Source organism: Propithecus coquereli, unplaced genomic scaffold (assembly GCF_000956105.1).
Source record: "Propithecus coquereli isolate 6110/MARCELLA unplaced genomic scaffold, Pcoq_1.0 Scaffold66, whole genome shotgun sequence".
Lineage (NCBI taxonomy): Eukaryota > Metazoa > Chordata > Mammalia > Primates > Indriidae > Propithecus > Propithecus coquereli.
In genome coordinates, this window is record NW_012152618.1 from 4,785,426 (window position 1) to 4,802,288 (window position 16,863).

At 40.2% G+C, this 16,863-nt stretch overlaps 1 protein-coding gene across 2 annotated transcripts in view; it reads right to left on the reverse strand.

Moving 5' to 3' along the window:
- Positions 1-16,863, reverse strand: part of SLC35F3 (solute carrier family 35, member F3) — a 378,565-nt gene that overhangs the window by 11,707 nt on the left and 349,995 nt on the right. For both annotated transcript variants that reach the window (XM_012660174.1, XM_012660175.1), the window contains one exon: positions 642-861. In XM_012660174.1, coding sequence (XP_012515628.1) covers positions 642-861 — 220 coding nt within the window. The remainder of the gene's footprint in view (positions 1-641; positions 862-16,863) is intronic.

Genomic DNA, 16,863 nt, shown 5'->3' on the forward strand with positions numbered 1-16,863 from the left:
TTCAATGTAATTGACTAAGTCTCCTTTGTAAATGAGAGGTAATTGAAGGGATATGATTTCACTCCCCCTTTGTCTGTGGTAGGAAGGAAGTGAAACTGGCCCTCCACTGCTTGGACTTTTCCTGAGTGTATCTGGCTCACTTTGGCTGTGCACACACGGTCCAGGCAACAGTCCAAGACCGCATGCATGCATGGATGCTGAAGGATCCTTCGAGTTTCACACACCCCCTAATCAGAGAGGGACAGTGTCAGCAGAAAGCTCCAGGCTGCAGGGCACAGTCCCGCCACGCACTGCAGCCTGGAAAGCCGCCCACGAGAGAGGGGTGAGCACACAGAGAGCCGAGCACATCGCCATCCCAGGGCTGGGTCCCCGACTGGCACACACTTTAGGGAATGCTTGTTGAAATGCTTGAAATGAAAGGTGCTTTAATGAATGCTTGTCTAGTATGGTTTGCAAGCAAGAAGGTTTGAAAGGCACACCAAGAACCGGGCCTCTGCCGGGCTCCTTTTCTGCTGCGGATCGGAAGGGAAGTGGTCAGCAGCTTATGCTCATGGTCCAGCACACGGAGCTAAGCAAGCCAATGGGCAGGTTTTGGTTGACATGACTGAGTGAGGGAGGAAGACAGATAATAAGGAACTTACCCTCACTCCCATGAACCTGTCCCTGAGAACGATCCATGAGAGCAAGAACACAAAAGCTTTGTTGCAGCAGAACAACACGGAGACATCCGTAGTGTTTATTTTCTTTATTGCATGTAAGTACAGGTAGTTTGTGAGTGTCCAAAGAACACCAAAGGGTGCTGCCTTGGTAAAAAACACCTTCAAAGTCAAGCCATTGTCTCCAAAAAATCGACAGCATTCCCTAAAACAAGGAAAGAGAGGCAGTGTTATTATATTCTTGGGTTTAGACAGACCATATTTTTCCTATACCCAGTTTTATTTTTTTAAGCAAACATAGGAAGGGGGCAGGGTCTTTTTTATTTATTATTTTTGATATCCTTCTGTTAAAGCTCTTCAACCTATTGCTTTAGTCCAGTGAAGAAATGTTGCACGGTGATCTGACATCATAGATATTCCTTCTGTTCACGTTAAGTTTGGAATTGACGGTTCTACACCGAAGGTAATGTCGGGATCACCTGACCTGAAGGCCCAATGCTAGGGTGGTTGGCTGAGGCATCCTGTCACTCGCTGAGTAAGAGAAGGAAGTCACTAGGCCTTTTTGTGAGGGGAAGAAAGTGGTGATGGAGAAGGATGGATACTTGAAGAGACACTTATTTTTTTAAAATTTTGCCCCAAATTGGAATTGTATTTGTGATCAGGCAGGGGCCGTCACTTCTTGGGCATATCTAACACATTTCGGCTATGAGACAAATAGTGTTAACTCTCTACGTATTTTCTCCCTGAGGCCATTTTTACAGCACATGATTCCACCATGTGGAAGGTCAGGTTTCCACTTCTCTAAATGCCTATCTAGCACAGGAGGAATAAGGAGATTCAGGAGTTCAGAGTCCTAAGAGGGAGTGAGATGAGGAAACACCTGTAGAAGAAAGTCTTTCAATGCCATTGTTGATTCTAGGGGAAGGATGGATCTTCCACATGCAGAAGAAGGAAGGAGAGCAGGCCGTGGGGTCAGAGGCCAGGAGAAGGCCGGCTGCGGAGGGCTGGGCCTACAGAGGGCCGGCTGTTTCCTTGACTGTCAGGGAATGAAGATCATCATTCTGTTGGGCTTGGGGAGCCGGGAAAGGAGATGGACTGGCGCGGACGCACTGCTCCTGGAGGCGTCCCTACCCAGGCTCACGGCCACGGTGCAGCCTGGCCACCATGGGTGATGCAAGCCAGCCAGCGTGTCAGTGACTCAGAAGTAGACTCAGCTCAGGACTGACTGAACCACCATGAGAGCAAAAGAAAAGACATCTCTAGAACAAACCCAACACACCGGGTGGGTGGGAATAGCTCCAGCCTGTGCCACTTCACATTAAAACACAGAGATAAAGGAGGAAAATTAAAAACAAGACTCAAAGGGAGCTGGATAAGATTTTTAATTTAACTTTATTATCTGTTCTTACTATCAATCTAAAATGAAATTTGCCTTTGTTCATTACTCAACTATGGGATATCCATAGAAGAAAGAGAAAACTCATTAGGGAAAGGCATGAGAGCCTGGGAGATTGGCAGAGGAGAAACACACTTACCGTTTTGTAGAGTATGGGGACAGTTTTGCCACTTTTCCTTGTGCTTAGTGTCCTATGTGACTTCTACACAAACCAGCACCGGGTAAAACATTCAAATCGCTAAATTTGCCATGAAACCAATTCAGCTGAATTGATCCCATTTTTGGCTTTATACAGATGCAACTCTAAGATCTAATGGATAGGTTGATGTTTCTGTTTGCCTTGTAATTTTCATGCAGCATTTCAGCTGCATGGTCTTTGGGGTTTTCTCAAGCCCCTGTTTGCAAAACAGTCTTTGTTCTCCCAGGGACAGTGATCATGAAGGATGGCTTCCTTCGTATTTGTGATTATGGTGGCTATAAAGTGATGCTGGTCCCTCGAGTGTGACCAAAAGGATAAAAAAAAAAATTCATGCTGTGGAAGGGGACATCTAAAGCTAACTGGACAGCTTCGTTCCTCTTTGACAATCTGCATCTGACTCCTTCAAAGCCTGATGGTTGCAGCAGGGGTAGGGCACAGAGAGGGCTTGATACTGATGCCCAGGTTGCTGAAAATGGGGAGGGGAGTGGGGATCCCATTCCGGAGATGGAAAAGGGTGGACTTCAGGGCCTGGCAGAGCTCTGTTGGCCGTTTGAGGACTCATGGCCAGGGCATCACAGCTTAGGGTGGTGGACCTTGGTTTTAATGAGACCAAGATGACTGGCTCCCGGGCCAGTGAGCCTTGTGCTGTTTTACGACAAAAGGCTGTGCCCTAAGCTATGTCGGCTGGCTTGCCTAGGTATGCCCTTGATTGCAAGTGAACCCAAGAGAGATGATGAACACAAATCCATTTCTGCCAGAGACCTCTTCTTGGAATACAAATGGAGTGGAGTAGACGCTCTCTTCACTGACTTCCACTTAACTGACTGGACATCTAATGTCCTTCATTCCTCATGTTCACTGATGCCCTTGGCAGGCTGAAGGCCCAAGGCTGGCAGTCACCGTCCGGCACACCCAAGCCCTTTGGTTCCTACCAGTGGAGGCATATGCCAGCCAAGATTTAGACGTGTTTGTTTCCAGTCCTGCTTGTGCCAATTGTTCTTGGTAATGTCAATTAAATATTTCATAAACCAATGAAATATGAACGAGAAAAGAAAGTCTGTTTTTTCTAAGAAATCTAAGTTGTGAGCTTCAAGGAAGACTCAATAAAAACAAGCACTGAAATAACACTATTGAATTATGCATGTAAAGAAGCATGGCAATAGATAGGAAAATTGTACAAATCTGTAAGTTCTGTACTTATATTACGTGACAAATACTTATGTTCTTGGTACTCTTTAAAGAATCCTAACTGGGATAGCCTGTCTTGGTGGGATTAGGATGTGTTTCCATTTAATTCAAAGCAACAAACACTTGTTTAGCACTTGTTATATCACAATTCTAGACAAGGAATTATGGCTGATACAGAAAAAGTAGTTTCTAAACTAAGTAAGCTTTTTTAAAACTAGAAAACTGCCTTGAATTATTTCTTTTGTAATTTTTTCCACCTCATTTTCTTCTGTTTTCTCTTTCTGGAGCTGCTTTTAGTTCAATATTGGACCTTCTGATTTGATCTTCTGGTTTTATCTTTTCTTTTTTCCTTCACTCTCTTTTTCTCTTTTATTTTATGGGAGATTATCTGGACTTTATATTCCAATTCTTCTATTAAATTTTAAAAATTAGTAGCTTACATTTCATTTCCAAGAGCAGTCCCTGCTCTTAAGAAGATTATGATCCAATGGGAGAGATAAGACTTATTCCTCGATAGGAATCAGTGCAAGCTTAAATAGAATCACATATTAGATGGCATGGAATATAATAATGCTAGGGCATTACTGTCTAGTGGAGAGAGTTGGGCTGATTGCATAGGCCTTATAAAAGTTGCAGATTTTGAGAGGAAACTTGAAGGATAGGTAGGATTTATACAGGGGGGTGTGTGTGGGCAGGGGAAGATAATATTCTCGTAGAGATTAGAGAAGAAATTGTATCTATGAAACAAAAACTAATGACTGGAAAAAAGGAAATAATTTTGGAAATTAAATATGGGATATAACCAAATTTTAAAAAAATAATAGAAGAATTGGAATATAAAGTCAAAATAATCTCTCATAAAAGAGAGAGAAGATAAAATCAGAAGATCAAACCAGAAAGTCCACTATTGAATTAAAAGAAGGTCCTCCAGAAAGAGGAAAGAGAAATAAATGAAGTGGAGGAAATTACAAAAATAAATAATTCAAGAAAGTTGCTTAGACCTGAAAGACGTGAGTCTTCACAATGCAAGAGCCCACCAAGTACCAAGGAAAACGAATGAAGAAAGAACCACAACAAGGCACATCCTTGTGAAACAAAGGGATACAGATCAGACTGGAAGTGCCCAATAGAAATAAAAGAAAATAGATCGAGGGATAGATAGGAAATCGTACTCTCACCAGACGACCCAACAACAAAAATAGAAGCCAGACAATCACAGAACAATGCCTTAACATTTTTGAGGGAATTTTTTTTTTTTTCCCAGCCAGAATTCTATCACCAGCCAACTGTCAATCAAATGTGAGGGTGGAATAAGACATTTCAGTTAGGCAGTGCTCGACAACATTGGCTCTCAAGCCACGGGAGGAGAGTTGCACCAAAACCAGAGTATACACCAAGGAGGAGGAAGGCCTGGCAGCAGGACACAGGTAAGCTCCAACCCAGGCAAGAGAGAAAGCGAGTCCCAGCACCAGAAGACCAGGGACCACAGAAGGCTCTGGGAGGGGAGTCTCCAGGGAAGAAGTCTTGTGATTAAGCAAGAATAGGTTTTTGAGATGGTGGAACATTTAGAAAACAACCATTACGTGGAAATCAAGGTGAATGAGGCAAATATTGCCGGCAGGAGAAATGACAGGTTGTTCACAAAAGGAGGCAGAGTCGGTGAACAACATATGCGTGCTTATAACAATGTGAACGCTATTAACCAAAAATTGCGATGTCATTATGTTGGAGGGAACAGAATCAGGGAAAAAGGTGGTGGGGTAAGACAGAAACCAGAGGTTGTCTATTTAAGAAACACTGAGATAAAAATTTAATTTGGCTAACTTGGCATAAATACCAGGGGAAAGTATCTACAAGAGTTGAGGGTGGCTGAGAGTAGCCAGGTGGGGAGCAGGAAGGAGTTGCTGCTTTTTACCATGATTGTATTACTACTATTTCATTTTTCCAAAGTACGTACGTGCATTCGATTGCTACGAATAAAAGTTAATTAAAAACACAGAAGAAAGAGGTCAAGTTGCCATGGTTGAAGCTGAAATTTGGGAGCTCTGAGGAAGCTTTGAGAAATGCGATTTGAAAATCATATATAGAGAGAAGCCCTACAATTCATAGGGAAGGACGCTGCAGCCCAGACAGATTAAAAGGCTTGTGTAAATTCAAAAAGATGTCAGCAGTACAGCCAGACCTGCAACCTGGGTTCATTCCTCAATAAATACTCTTCATGATCCCCTCTTTCTTCTGAATCCTTTGCACCACCATTTAAATGTGCCTAAGCCTCTCCAGTCTTAACATACTCCCCACGAAAAGCCAGCCTCTCAACCTGCCCCTTTCCTCTCTTCCTCTTTCTTGTAGCCAAACTTTTCAGAATAGGAATCTACACTCAGGTTCTCCATGGCCTTGACTCTCTCACTCTCCAGCTACTCAGTCCAGTGTCTGCTCCCTACACTCACCCAAACCCCCAGACCAATTGCTAAGGACCTTCTGGTCACTGATTCCAATAGGCACCTTGCGGTGTTCACCTTCCTCCTAGAAGCCTCTGGTATTGTTGACTCTTCCTCCTTGAAACACTCTCTTGGCTTCCAACTCACCACATTCCCCTAGGTTTCCTCTGAAACCCTTCCACACTTTCTCCATAAGACTTCTTTAGTATTTTATTAAGATTCTCTTCTTGTTCCTCTACTTTTCACCCTATAAACAGTGACTGAGCAATGTCATCTACTGTCATGGTTTCAAAGCCCAACTGAAGACCCTTCAGTCAAGACACTTCTTTCATCTGATACCACATCCTCGCCTTGGACATCCCCAGACACCTCAAATTCAATCTGCCCCAATAAACTCAATATCTTCCATGTCAATCCCTATATGGTACCATGATTCATGTTTCTACCCAGGCCAGATATGTGGGAATTATTCTTCACTTCTCCTTTTTCTTCTTCACATCTAATTCATCACCAAGGCCTATAGATTATTTCTCCTAAATATTTTATTCCCATGACCACTACCGTGGCCCATGCCTTTATCCCCTCTTACTTGGACTACTGCCACTGGAGTCTAATCAAGCTTCTCTCTTCACTGTTGCCTCTTCTCCAATCCTGTCCATTCCATTCTCCATGCTACACTCAGAGAGATGCTCTTTTTCCCTCTCTTTCCCTTTGGACAATGGCCAAGCTCATTGGTTGAGTATCAGCTCATATATCCCCTTCAGTGAGGAGCCCCTGATGTATTCCCATAATGCCCTGCCCTCCTTGTCAGAGCACACAGGACCCTTGTTGTAACTGCACTTTATTGTATAATAATTGTGGCTTATTTAATTGTTTGATTTCTTCACTAGAACATAAGCTCTGTGTAGTTGTTATACTTTTGCACTATCTTATATTCTCAGAGCCTAGCATATAATATATGTTCATGAATCATCTTTTACAGAATACATGCACTTATTCCTTTATGGGGGACCAGTAGTTTTCAAACAATCATGCAGAGACCATCAGCCTTAAAAATCCCAGGGAGCTTTTAAAAATACGATTGCTTGGATTCAACCATAGATATACTCAATCATACTGTGCAATGAAGGGCCTAGGATTTTGTAGAGAATGGTGCAGTTTACATGAGGGATGCATTCTTGACAACATGCCATAATTCAAAATTTACAAATCTTGATTATTTTTCACACAGTAGCACTGGTTTCACACAGTAGCACTGTTTGCCAGCTAATGTTAACACTACCACCTGGCATTTATAGTACACTTGGCCTCCCAGGATTAATATTGTGATTCTTGTTTAGCTTTTAAAATCTTGGAGGCGTCACATTATTTGGAATTTTATACATAAATGAAACATTAGTCATACTTATTTTGTTGATGTAAATTTGCATTAAAATGTTACTGTGCTGTATTTTAAAAAATTCCAGATAATTCTCGTGTGCAGCCAAGTTTGAATCCAAAGTCTCATGCTCCTTTTCTCTCATTCTCTGTCTGTTTTCTTTCTTTTCAAAAAATACTTGTAAATTTTTAATTGTGGTAAAATACACATATCATAAAATTTATCATGTTAACCATTTCTAGCATATAGTTTAGTAGTGTTAAGTATATTCACATTGTTGTGCAGCCAATCTCTAGAACTTTTCATCTTGCAAAACTAAAACTCTGTGTGCTCATTAAACAACTTCCCATTCCATTCTCCCCCCAGCCCCTGGCAACAACCATTCCACTTTCTGTCTCTATGAATTTGACTACTCTAGTTACCTCATATGAGGAGAATTATACAGTATTTATCCTTTTGTGACTGGCTTATTTCACTTAGCACAATATCTTCAAGTTTCATCTATGTTGTAGCATGTGTCAGAATTTCCTTCCTTTTTAAGGATGAATAATATTCCATTGTATGAATATACCACATTTTGTTTAACCATTTATCCATTGGTGAACACTTGGGTTGCTTCCAACCCTTGGCTACTGCAAATAATGGTGCCATGAACATGGATGTACAAAGCTTGAGACCCTGATTTTAATTTTTTGGTATGTATACACAAAAGTGGGATTGCTAACTAATATGATAATTCTACTTTTAATTTTTTTAGGAACTGCCATATTGTTTTCCATAACAGCTATACTATTTTAAATTCCACCAACAATGCACAAAGGATTTATTAATAATTTCTCCACATCAACACCAACACTTGTTATTTTGTGGGTTTTTTTTTGCAGCCATCATAATAGGTGTGAATATCTCATTGTGGTTTTGATTCAGATTTCCATAATCATTAGTGATATTGGGCATCTTTTCATATCCTTAGTGGGCATTTGTATATCTTCTTTGGAGAAATGTCTATTCAAGTCCCTTGCCTAATTTTAAATTGTTTTTATTGTTACTGTTGAGTTGTAAGAGTTCTTTATATATGATTTTCAAAAATTTTCTCCCTTTCCATAGGTTACATTTTCACTATGTTGATTGTGTCCTTTGATGCACAAAAGTTTTAAATTTCGATGTAACATCAATTTATCTATTTTTACTTTTGCCTGTGCTTTTGGTGTCATATGTAAGAAAATATTGCCAAATACAATGTCATAAAGTTTCCCCCCTATGTTTTTACCTATGAGTTTTATAGTATTAGCTCTGATGTTTAAATCTTTGATTTATTCTTAGTTACTTTTTGTATATGGTGTAAGGCAGGGATCCAACTTCATTCTTTTGCATGTGGATATCCAGTTTTCCTATCATCATTTGTGGAAAAGACTATCCTTTCCCCATTTCAAAAAGTGTCTTGACACCATTTGATCATATACATGAGGGTTTATTTCTGGGCTCACTATTTTAGTCCTTTGGTTTACATGTCCGTCTTCATGCCAGTACTAGACTGTTTTAAATATTACAGATTTGTAATGTTTTGAAAAAAGGAGGTCTCCAAGTTTGTTGTTCTTTTTCAAAATTGCTTTGGCTATTTGGAGTCTCTTGAGATTCCTTGTGAATTTCAGAAGGGATTTTTCTATTTCTGCAAAAAATGCTGTTGGGATTTTAGTAGGGATTGTGTTAAATCTCTGTATTGACTTGGGTAATACTGATATCTTAACAATTTTAAGTATTTCAATCCATGAACATTGGATGTCTTTCCATGTGTGTCTTTTTAAATTTCTTTCAGCAATGTTTTGAAGTTTTCAATATGATAATCTTTCATCTTCTTAGTTAAGTTTTACCCCTAAGAACTTTATTATTTTTGATGCTCTTATAAATTAAATTGTTTTCTTTTCTTTTCTTTTTAGAAAAAAACTTAAAAAATTGGAGTACAGTATAGCATGCATTTCCTTAAGTGTACAAAGATTAAGGTGCACAGTTTAATTAATTCTTCTAAAGTGAAATCATACATGTAACACCATCTCTGTCAAGATATAGAATATACCAGCACTCTGGAACTCTCCCTTCTGCCCTCTCCTCATCATTACCTATCCCCCCAGATATAATCATTATACTGAACTCTATCTCCATAGGTAATTTTTTACTTTGTAAAGATGAGATCATACATTATGTACTCTTTCGTGCTTGGTTTCTTTCACTCAATGTTAAGTCTGAGAGATTGATCAATGCCGTTGTAGGTATCAGTAATTCACTTGCCATATAGCATCTAACTTTATGATCATAATATAATTTACTTACTCATTCTACAGTTGATGAACATTGAGTGGCTGGGATTATGAATAATGCTGCTATAAGCATTCTTGAATATACCTTTTGGTATGCATAGGTATGCATTTATTTTGGGTATATTCCAAAGAGTGTAAATGCAGGATCAGAAAGTATGTGTATGTTCAGCTTTAGAAAATAATACTAAATAGTTTTCCAAAGTAGTTGTACCAGTTTATATTCTGATTAATATTTTAATTAAAAATTAATCCATTTATATTTAATGTAACCACAGCTATATTTGGGTTTTATTCTATCATCTATCTTTTCTATTTTCCCCATCAGCTTTTTATTCTTCTTGCTTGTCCTTTTTTGCCTTTTTAGGGTTTATCAAAATTAAAAATGATTACATATCCCCCATATTAGCTTGTTAGAAATACTTCTTTTATTATTCTTCCAGTGGTAGATATTACAATATGTATCCTTGACTTATTAGAATATATTTTAATTGTTAGTTTTATCACTTCTTGGACAATGCAAGGACCTTACAACACTTCAATTCTATCTAACACTTTCTTATTATAGCATCTAACTTTATGATTATAACACAATTTATTTACCCATTCTACAGTTGATGAACACTGAGTAGCTTGGATTATGAATAATACTGCTATGAGCTACTATTATTTTGGGCTACTATTGTCATAAATTTTTATTCTACATATTGTTAAACCCCGTGATATGTTATTATTGCTCTTTTCAGTATTCATTTATATTTAACTTTGTAAAGCTCATCATTCCTTCCTGAACTATTGTGCTTCCATTTTGGATCATTCCTTCTGCTTGAAGAATCCATTTAAGTATTTCTTCTAGTGTTGGTCTGTTTTCATGAATATATCTTTATTTTTGTATTTGCTTTTTAAAGGGCATTTTCACTGGGCTTAGACTTACAGGTTGACTGTCATTTTCTTTTTACCCTTTGAAGATAAAATTCCATTGTCTTCTGCCTTCGAGTTTTTCTGTTGAAAAGTCAGTTAGTTGTAAATTCTTATTTTTGCTCTTTTGATGACAATGTATCATTTTCCTCTGGCTTATTTTAAACAATTTGTATCTACTTTGGTTTTCAACAGATTTTCTTTAATCTGCCAAGGTGGGTTTTTTTTTTTTTAATTTCTGTTTTTGTTTCCTTTGGCTTGGTATTTATAAATCTTGAATCTGTGGCTTCATGTCTTTGCTAATATACTCTCCCCTCTACTGCTGGGACTCCAATTATACACACATCACACATTTTCACTGTGTCCAAATGTATCTTATACCTCGTTTTGAATTTTCCATCCTTTTTTTTCTATCTATGCTTCAATCTGAGTATTTGCTGATGACTTATTTTCCATTTTATGAATCCTCTATTTTGTTGTGTCTAATCTGCTGTTAAATACACCTACAGATTCTAATTTCTGTTATTATGTTTTTCATTTTTTGGATACTCATTTATTATTTTTCATAGATTTCAGTTCTCTGGTGAAATTCTTCATATTATTTTCATATATTCTCTTGAATTTATTAATCACAGTTACTTTATAGTCTGCATCTGATAACTACAAAACATGGGAAATCTCTGGATTTGTTTCCAATTCTCATTTAATTTTTTCTTTCTTTCTTTTCTTTTTCTTTCTTTCTTTTGTCTTTCTTTCTTTCTTTTCTTGTTTTTTGTCATCTGGTCCTGTTCCCTGGCAAGCTTTGTTATTTTATATTGATGAAAGTCTATGTATGAGAAATTGTATCTTTTTCTAGTGTAGATTTGATTTTTTTTTCTGGCATAATCACCTTGACTAGCTGATGCTAATTAATTTCTGTTTTTCCCTCCTTACTGTTAGCTCACAGCCCTTTCATTGGTCTTGACTAAAAGCACTGGTTGTTTACTAGGGCCTCTCCTGCTTGGTGGGTTTGAACTCCCATTTTTCTCTCTAGGACTACAAGACTATTATAGGCATCCTAGTGGATGCCTTTCCTGTTTGGTTTTTCTGTGTCTGACCCCAAACATCTATAGCTTAGCAGTCGACCAATGCCTCGAGGGGTAACTGCACATGGAATTTAGGTTCACTTCTATTGGGTTCTTTTCCTTTGGGATCCTGAACTAATCTCAAACCATGGATGGGTTGTCAGCCCTGAATTCCTAGTTTTGCCTTTCCAGCCCAGTGAGTACCATAAACTCTATGTTGATGATTTCTGTTTGGCTTATATGATCCGCTCTGAACTGGCAAATTCTGCAAGAGGACAAAGCATCAGCCAGTGTAAGGCTGCCCTCATGTGTTTACCTTGACTCTGGGGTCTTGGTGCTCCAAGTCATGGCTCTACTGGTTGCTCTCTGATGCCCTCAAACAACTTTTTTTAAAGTATTTTTTTCCCAACTTTTATAACTCTTCTCAGAGAGAGAGGGTTAGTCTGATTTACTCTGTCACAGAATTGTCTCCTTTGCCTATGCAGCTAAAGTTTAGAGGCTCAAAGGAGGTTCTGAAATGACCCTGGGTGGGTGATAATGAACAAGTGATAATAGCGGCAAACTGATCACTCCTGGGCCCCAAGCCAGAGATTTTGTTTCAGTATGTCTGGAATGGGGCACAGGAATTTATATATTTAAAAAGATGCTTAGGAGATTCTGATAGATGCTGATACATAACCAGGTTTGAGAGACAGGATCATAGATCACTGTCTCTCAATATGTGTCTGAGGAACACTTCTGTCAGTAAGGCCTGGGGCACTTGTTAACATCTGGTCTAAGCCACTATCAAGTCTTACTAAGATTATTATTATTCTTGTTTCTACCCTGTCTCACTCTTTTAAACATAAATCAGGCCATGTCAATCTTTTGCTCAAAAACTTCCATTGGCTTCCCATCTTATTGGAGTAAAAAATGTAAATCTGGGGGAAGATTTGCATGGGATTCTGTCCCTTACCCCTTCAGGTCTCTGCCCGAATGTCAGAGAAGCCTTCCCAGACACCCTCCATAAAACGGTAACTTCACTACCTCAATCACCCTCAGTGCATCTTAATTCCTCATTTCTTTGTCCCTTGTACTATCACTCTCTGAAATGTCACATATTTACATTTTTTAAAAAACCACTTTATTCAAGTATGATTGGCATACAAAAGGCTGCAGACGTTTAACGTATACAACTTGACAAGTTTGGAGATAAGTATATATGCATGAAAACAACTCCATGATCAATGCCATAAACATATTCATCATCTCCAAAAGTTTCCTCCTGCCCTCTTTTTTGTTGTTAAGAACATGTAACATAAGATATATTCTCTAAGCAACTTTTTTGTTTGTATAAATTTAAGGGGTACAATAAAATAAGTGCAAATTTATTACATGGATGTATTGCCTAGCAGTGAAGTTTGGGCTTTTGATGTATCTATCACCTGAATAATGAACATCGTACCCGCTAAGTAATTTCTCATCACCCAGCCCCCACACCACCTCCTTCTGCAACTCCAAGGTCTATCAGTTCACCTCTCTGTACAGGTGTGTACATGATTTAGCTTCCACTTATAAGTGAGAACATGCAGTATTTGTCTTTCCATTTCTGAGTTGTTCACTTATCTCTTAGCAAATTTTTAAGTATATAATACGGTATTGGGAACTATAGGTACTATGCTGAATAGTTGAATTTGTTTATCCTGTAAACCTGTAACTTTGTATTCTTTGGCTAACTCTTCCCTATTTCCCCTCTCCCCAGCCTCTGGCAACCACCATTCCACTCTCTGCTCCAATGGGTTTAACTATTTTAACTATTCTTTCATGTAAGTGGGATCATGAAGTTTTTGTCCTTCTGTGTTTGGCTTGTTTCACTTAGCATAATGTCCTCCATGTCTATCTGTCTTGTCCCAAATGGCAGAATCTTCTTCTTTTTAAAGGCTTAATAGAATTTAATTATTAATTGAATGTTATTTAATAGATACACATATCCATTCATCCATCAGTGGACATTGAAGTTGCCTCCTTGTCATGGCTGTTGCGAATAACGCTGCAATGACATGAGAGCGCAGACATCTCTTCAATATACTGACTTGAATTCCTGTGGATATATACCCAGAAGTGGGATTTCTGCATCACATGGTAATTCTATTTTTAATTTTCTGAGGAATCTCCGTACTGTTTCCCACAGTGGAAGCACCGATTTTCATTCCCACCAACAGCATACAAGGTTTCCCTTTTCTCCATATCCTTGTCAACAAGTATTATCTTTTGTTTTTTGATAATAGCCCTTCTAACAGGCATGAGGTGAGACCTCATTGTGGTTTTGCCTTGCCTCTCCCTGATGGCTAGTGCTATGGAGCATCTTTTCATATACCTGTTGACCATTGTTTTCTTTGTAGAAATATCTATTGAGGTCCTTTGCCCATACATTTTTTTTTATTGTCTGTGTTCATCCACCAAAAATTAGCAGACAAATATTCCATTAAAAGAAAATGTAAGTTTAGGACATCTGCAGCCTACAAGAAACTTTAGTCCCTGAGATTTCCCCCTGAGGAATGGTCCAACCTTAACTATAAGGTCTCTGAGAGGGAGCATTGGGAAGCACAGACTGCATACGTGTCTCACTAACTAGGAATTTTACAGCCTCCTCCACGAGAATCTGTTCTCTGTGTGGGGACCAGCTGGTTACTTTGCATGCTTAATCGAACAGCAGCGGTATCTGGGAAATGCAGAGAGTGTGCCTGCTCCAGAGTGTTGCTAGGGCTCCCGGCCAACTTGCTGGGTTCCAGGGAAGTGATTCTGTGTTCCATGCCAAGGGTGAAGACTGAAGCGGCAAAGACAGGGATGACTGGCAGCTTCCATTTATATGTGGAGACCAAGATGCCAACTGAAGGAGTCTGGCTACTTACGAAAGACAGGCCTTCCAAACTTCCGTGCATTTCCTCCTAATCTGAAACAACCTCTTCCTGAGCCAACCATTCTACCTAGTCCAGGGAGTTCATTCCAATATCTGCTGTGTGGGATAAGGCTACTCTGATGCCATTTGCTTGGACACTACAGTTAACCCAATGAGATGAGACACGAGGTGTTTTTTTTGAAGCAGAAAGACACCATAGGACCATCTCCTACAAGATGTGATTTTTTTTTTTTTCCTGTGGAGGTAGGAGAAGAACAGGCAGGAGATGGGCTCTAATGACACTTGTTAATACTGAAATGGAACAGGGGCTCAGGAAAGTGTCAACCTTCTGCCTTAATGAAGTGCATCCCTCTGAAAAACAGTGTACCCAGCGCCCAGCACTTGGTCAACAGGTCCCAGAAAATAATAGCTGCTGGCTTTCACTTCTATTTTGCTGCCTTTTCACAACTTCCACATCAGCAATGATTTGTTTTGAGTTTCATCAGCTGTCAAGAGCTGAACCAGGAATGCATTTCTGTAACACATGTCCCAATAGCATTTTTATCCCTGAGTGGACAAGACACGGCACGGCATGTGAACTTTTAGTTGGTTCCACCAAAAGAAGCTGGAGCTCAGACTTAGTGGGGATGGTGGGACTACACCAGACCCAATGGTGCCCATCGGAGTCCCAGAATGAGAACCCACAGCTGTGCCTGTGTTCATTTGCTGGCTGGCCTCACTTTCTTCCCAGTGGGTTGTTATTTGTTTGGAGCTTTGCAGGGGTAGAAAAGAATATATTTAGCTCACTATGAAGAAGAAGAAATTTCTAATAACTGTTCAACAAGAGAAGAACCTGGGATTTCAAAACTGGGCCTGCTCATGTTCCCCAGCGCCAGCTTTCAGGGACCTGGGATTCTACCAGTGTGAAGAGATGGCTGGCAAAACTTCCAACACTGATCGGATTTCCTGAGACCTTGGGCGAGCAGCCCTCCCTCTCAATCCCAGCTTGGCTCTCATCCTTGTAATGAAAAGGCTGACAATTGAGACTTGGCCTGACCCACGAGCTCTTTGCATTTGTCACAGTGAAAGGCAATGGCATTTGGATACACGTTAGCAGGCTGAATGGCAATCTTGAAAATTGAAGCTTTGCAAGGGAGTAATGCAGTGTCCCATGGCGTATTTCATACAGCCACCCCGCAGCTACCCAAGAACAGTGTAACAGGATAGTTTAATTATCCTATGGGGATTCCAAAGGGCCTTTAGCCTGATGTTAGTCCCTTTGTCACTCATGTGAATGCCACCTGCATTCTTGGCTTTTCCCAGAGAAGCATGAACAGTATCTTGTCCTAGTGATCTGTCTGCTAACACTGGCTGCAGGGACACAGAGATAAGCAACCTCCCTCGCCAGGAAATCACGACATTTCTCCCTACTGGGCTAAGCTCAGTTTCTGTCTAGGGCCAAGCTCTCGTGAACTTCAGAAGTTTGGAGACACCCCTCCGCCCTGTCCCCTTCACGGGGTTACCAGTGTCTCTTCTTCCAAGGCCTCCTCTTGGGCCTCGGGCTCCCCCCAGTCACCCTGCAATCTGCCAACATAGTGCTCTGCCTCTCTCCCTCACACCTCCACAGAGCTTGGTAATGACTGTTTACATAACTGTCTCTTCCAACAGAAGGAGCCTGCGTCTTAGTCACCCTTGTACCCTCCAGCTCCTAGGATAGTGCGTGATCTGAAAGTGGCAATCAGTAAATATTAGTGAATAAATGAACAGAACTCAGCACTTGCTGTTTAGGCAGATTTAGCCAACGTCAGTGCATTTATGCTGCCAGAAAGTTTAGCAAGTGGATATCCCAAAACTGTGAACTGTCAGTGCTGGCAGGGACATTTGAGTTCCAACTTCCTTATTCTAGATGTAAGGAAGCTCTGGCACAGAGGAGACCCATTCTGCCCAGGGTCGCGGGCAGCCAGTTAGGAGTCAGGCTCAGTCTAGAACTAGGGGCTCCTGATTCTGTTCCCCATTCTCTGCACTGATGTTAGTGAGACCCTAATTGTGGCTGACGTGCCAGGTAAAGTGGAACATCTTTGCCACAAAGAGAGTAGCTGCCCACCTACTCTGCCAGCCAAGGCAGAGTGAGGAAACGAAGCCACGCCCGTTGCAATGGCTCCAACGCAGGGGCTGTCGAAGGGACCTGTGCTGAGTGCTGGGCGTAAGGAGTCTGCCTTCCTGGATTTGCAGGAATGGGTATGAGGATTTGGGGTATATTCCCTGCAACTAATTATGCAGATGTGTGGGCAATGCTCTCTGCTATTTTCAGGAGCTGTGTTAAAACTATTTAAAACCACGGGGATAGATTTGTCTTTACCAAGAAACAGTCAGGGGAGTTATCCCAAGGACTCTCCTTCTGGCTTGATCAACAGATTTATGCTTTTAAAAAACAGC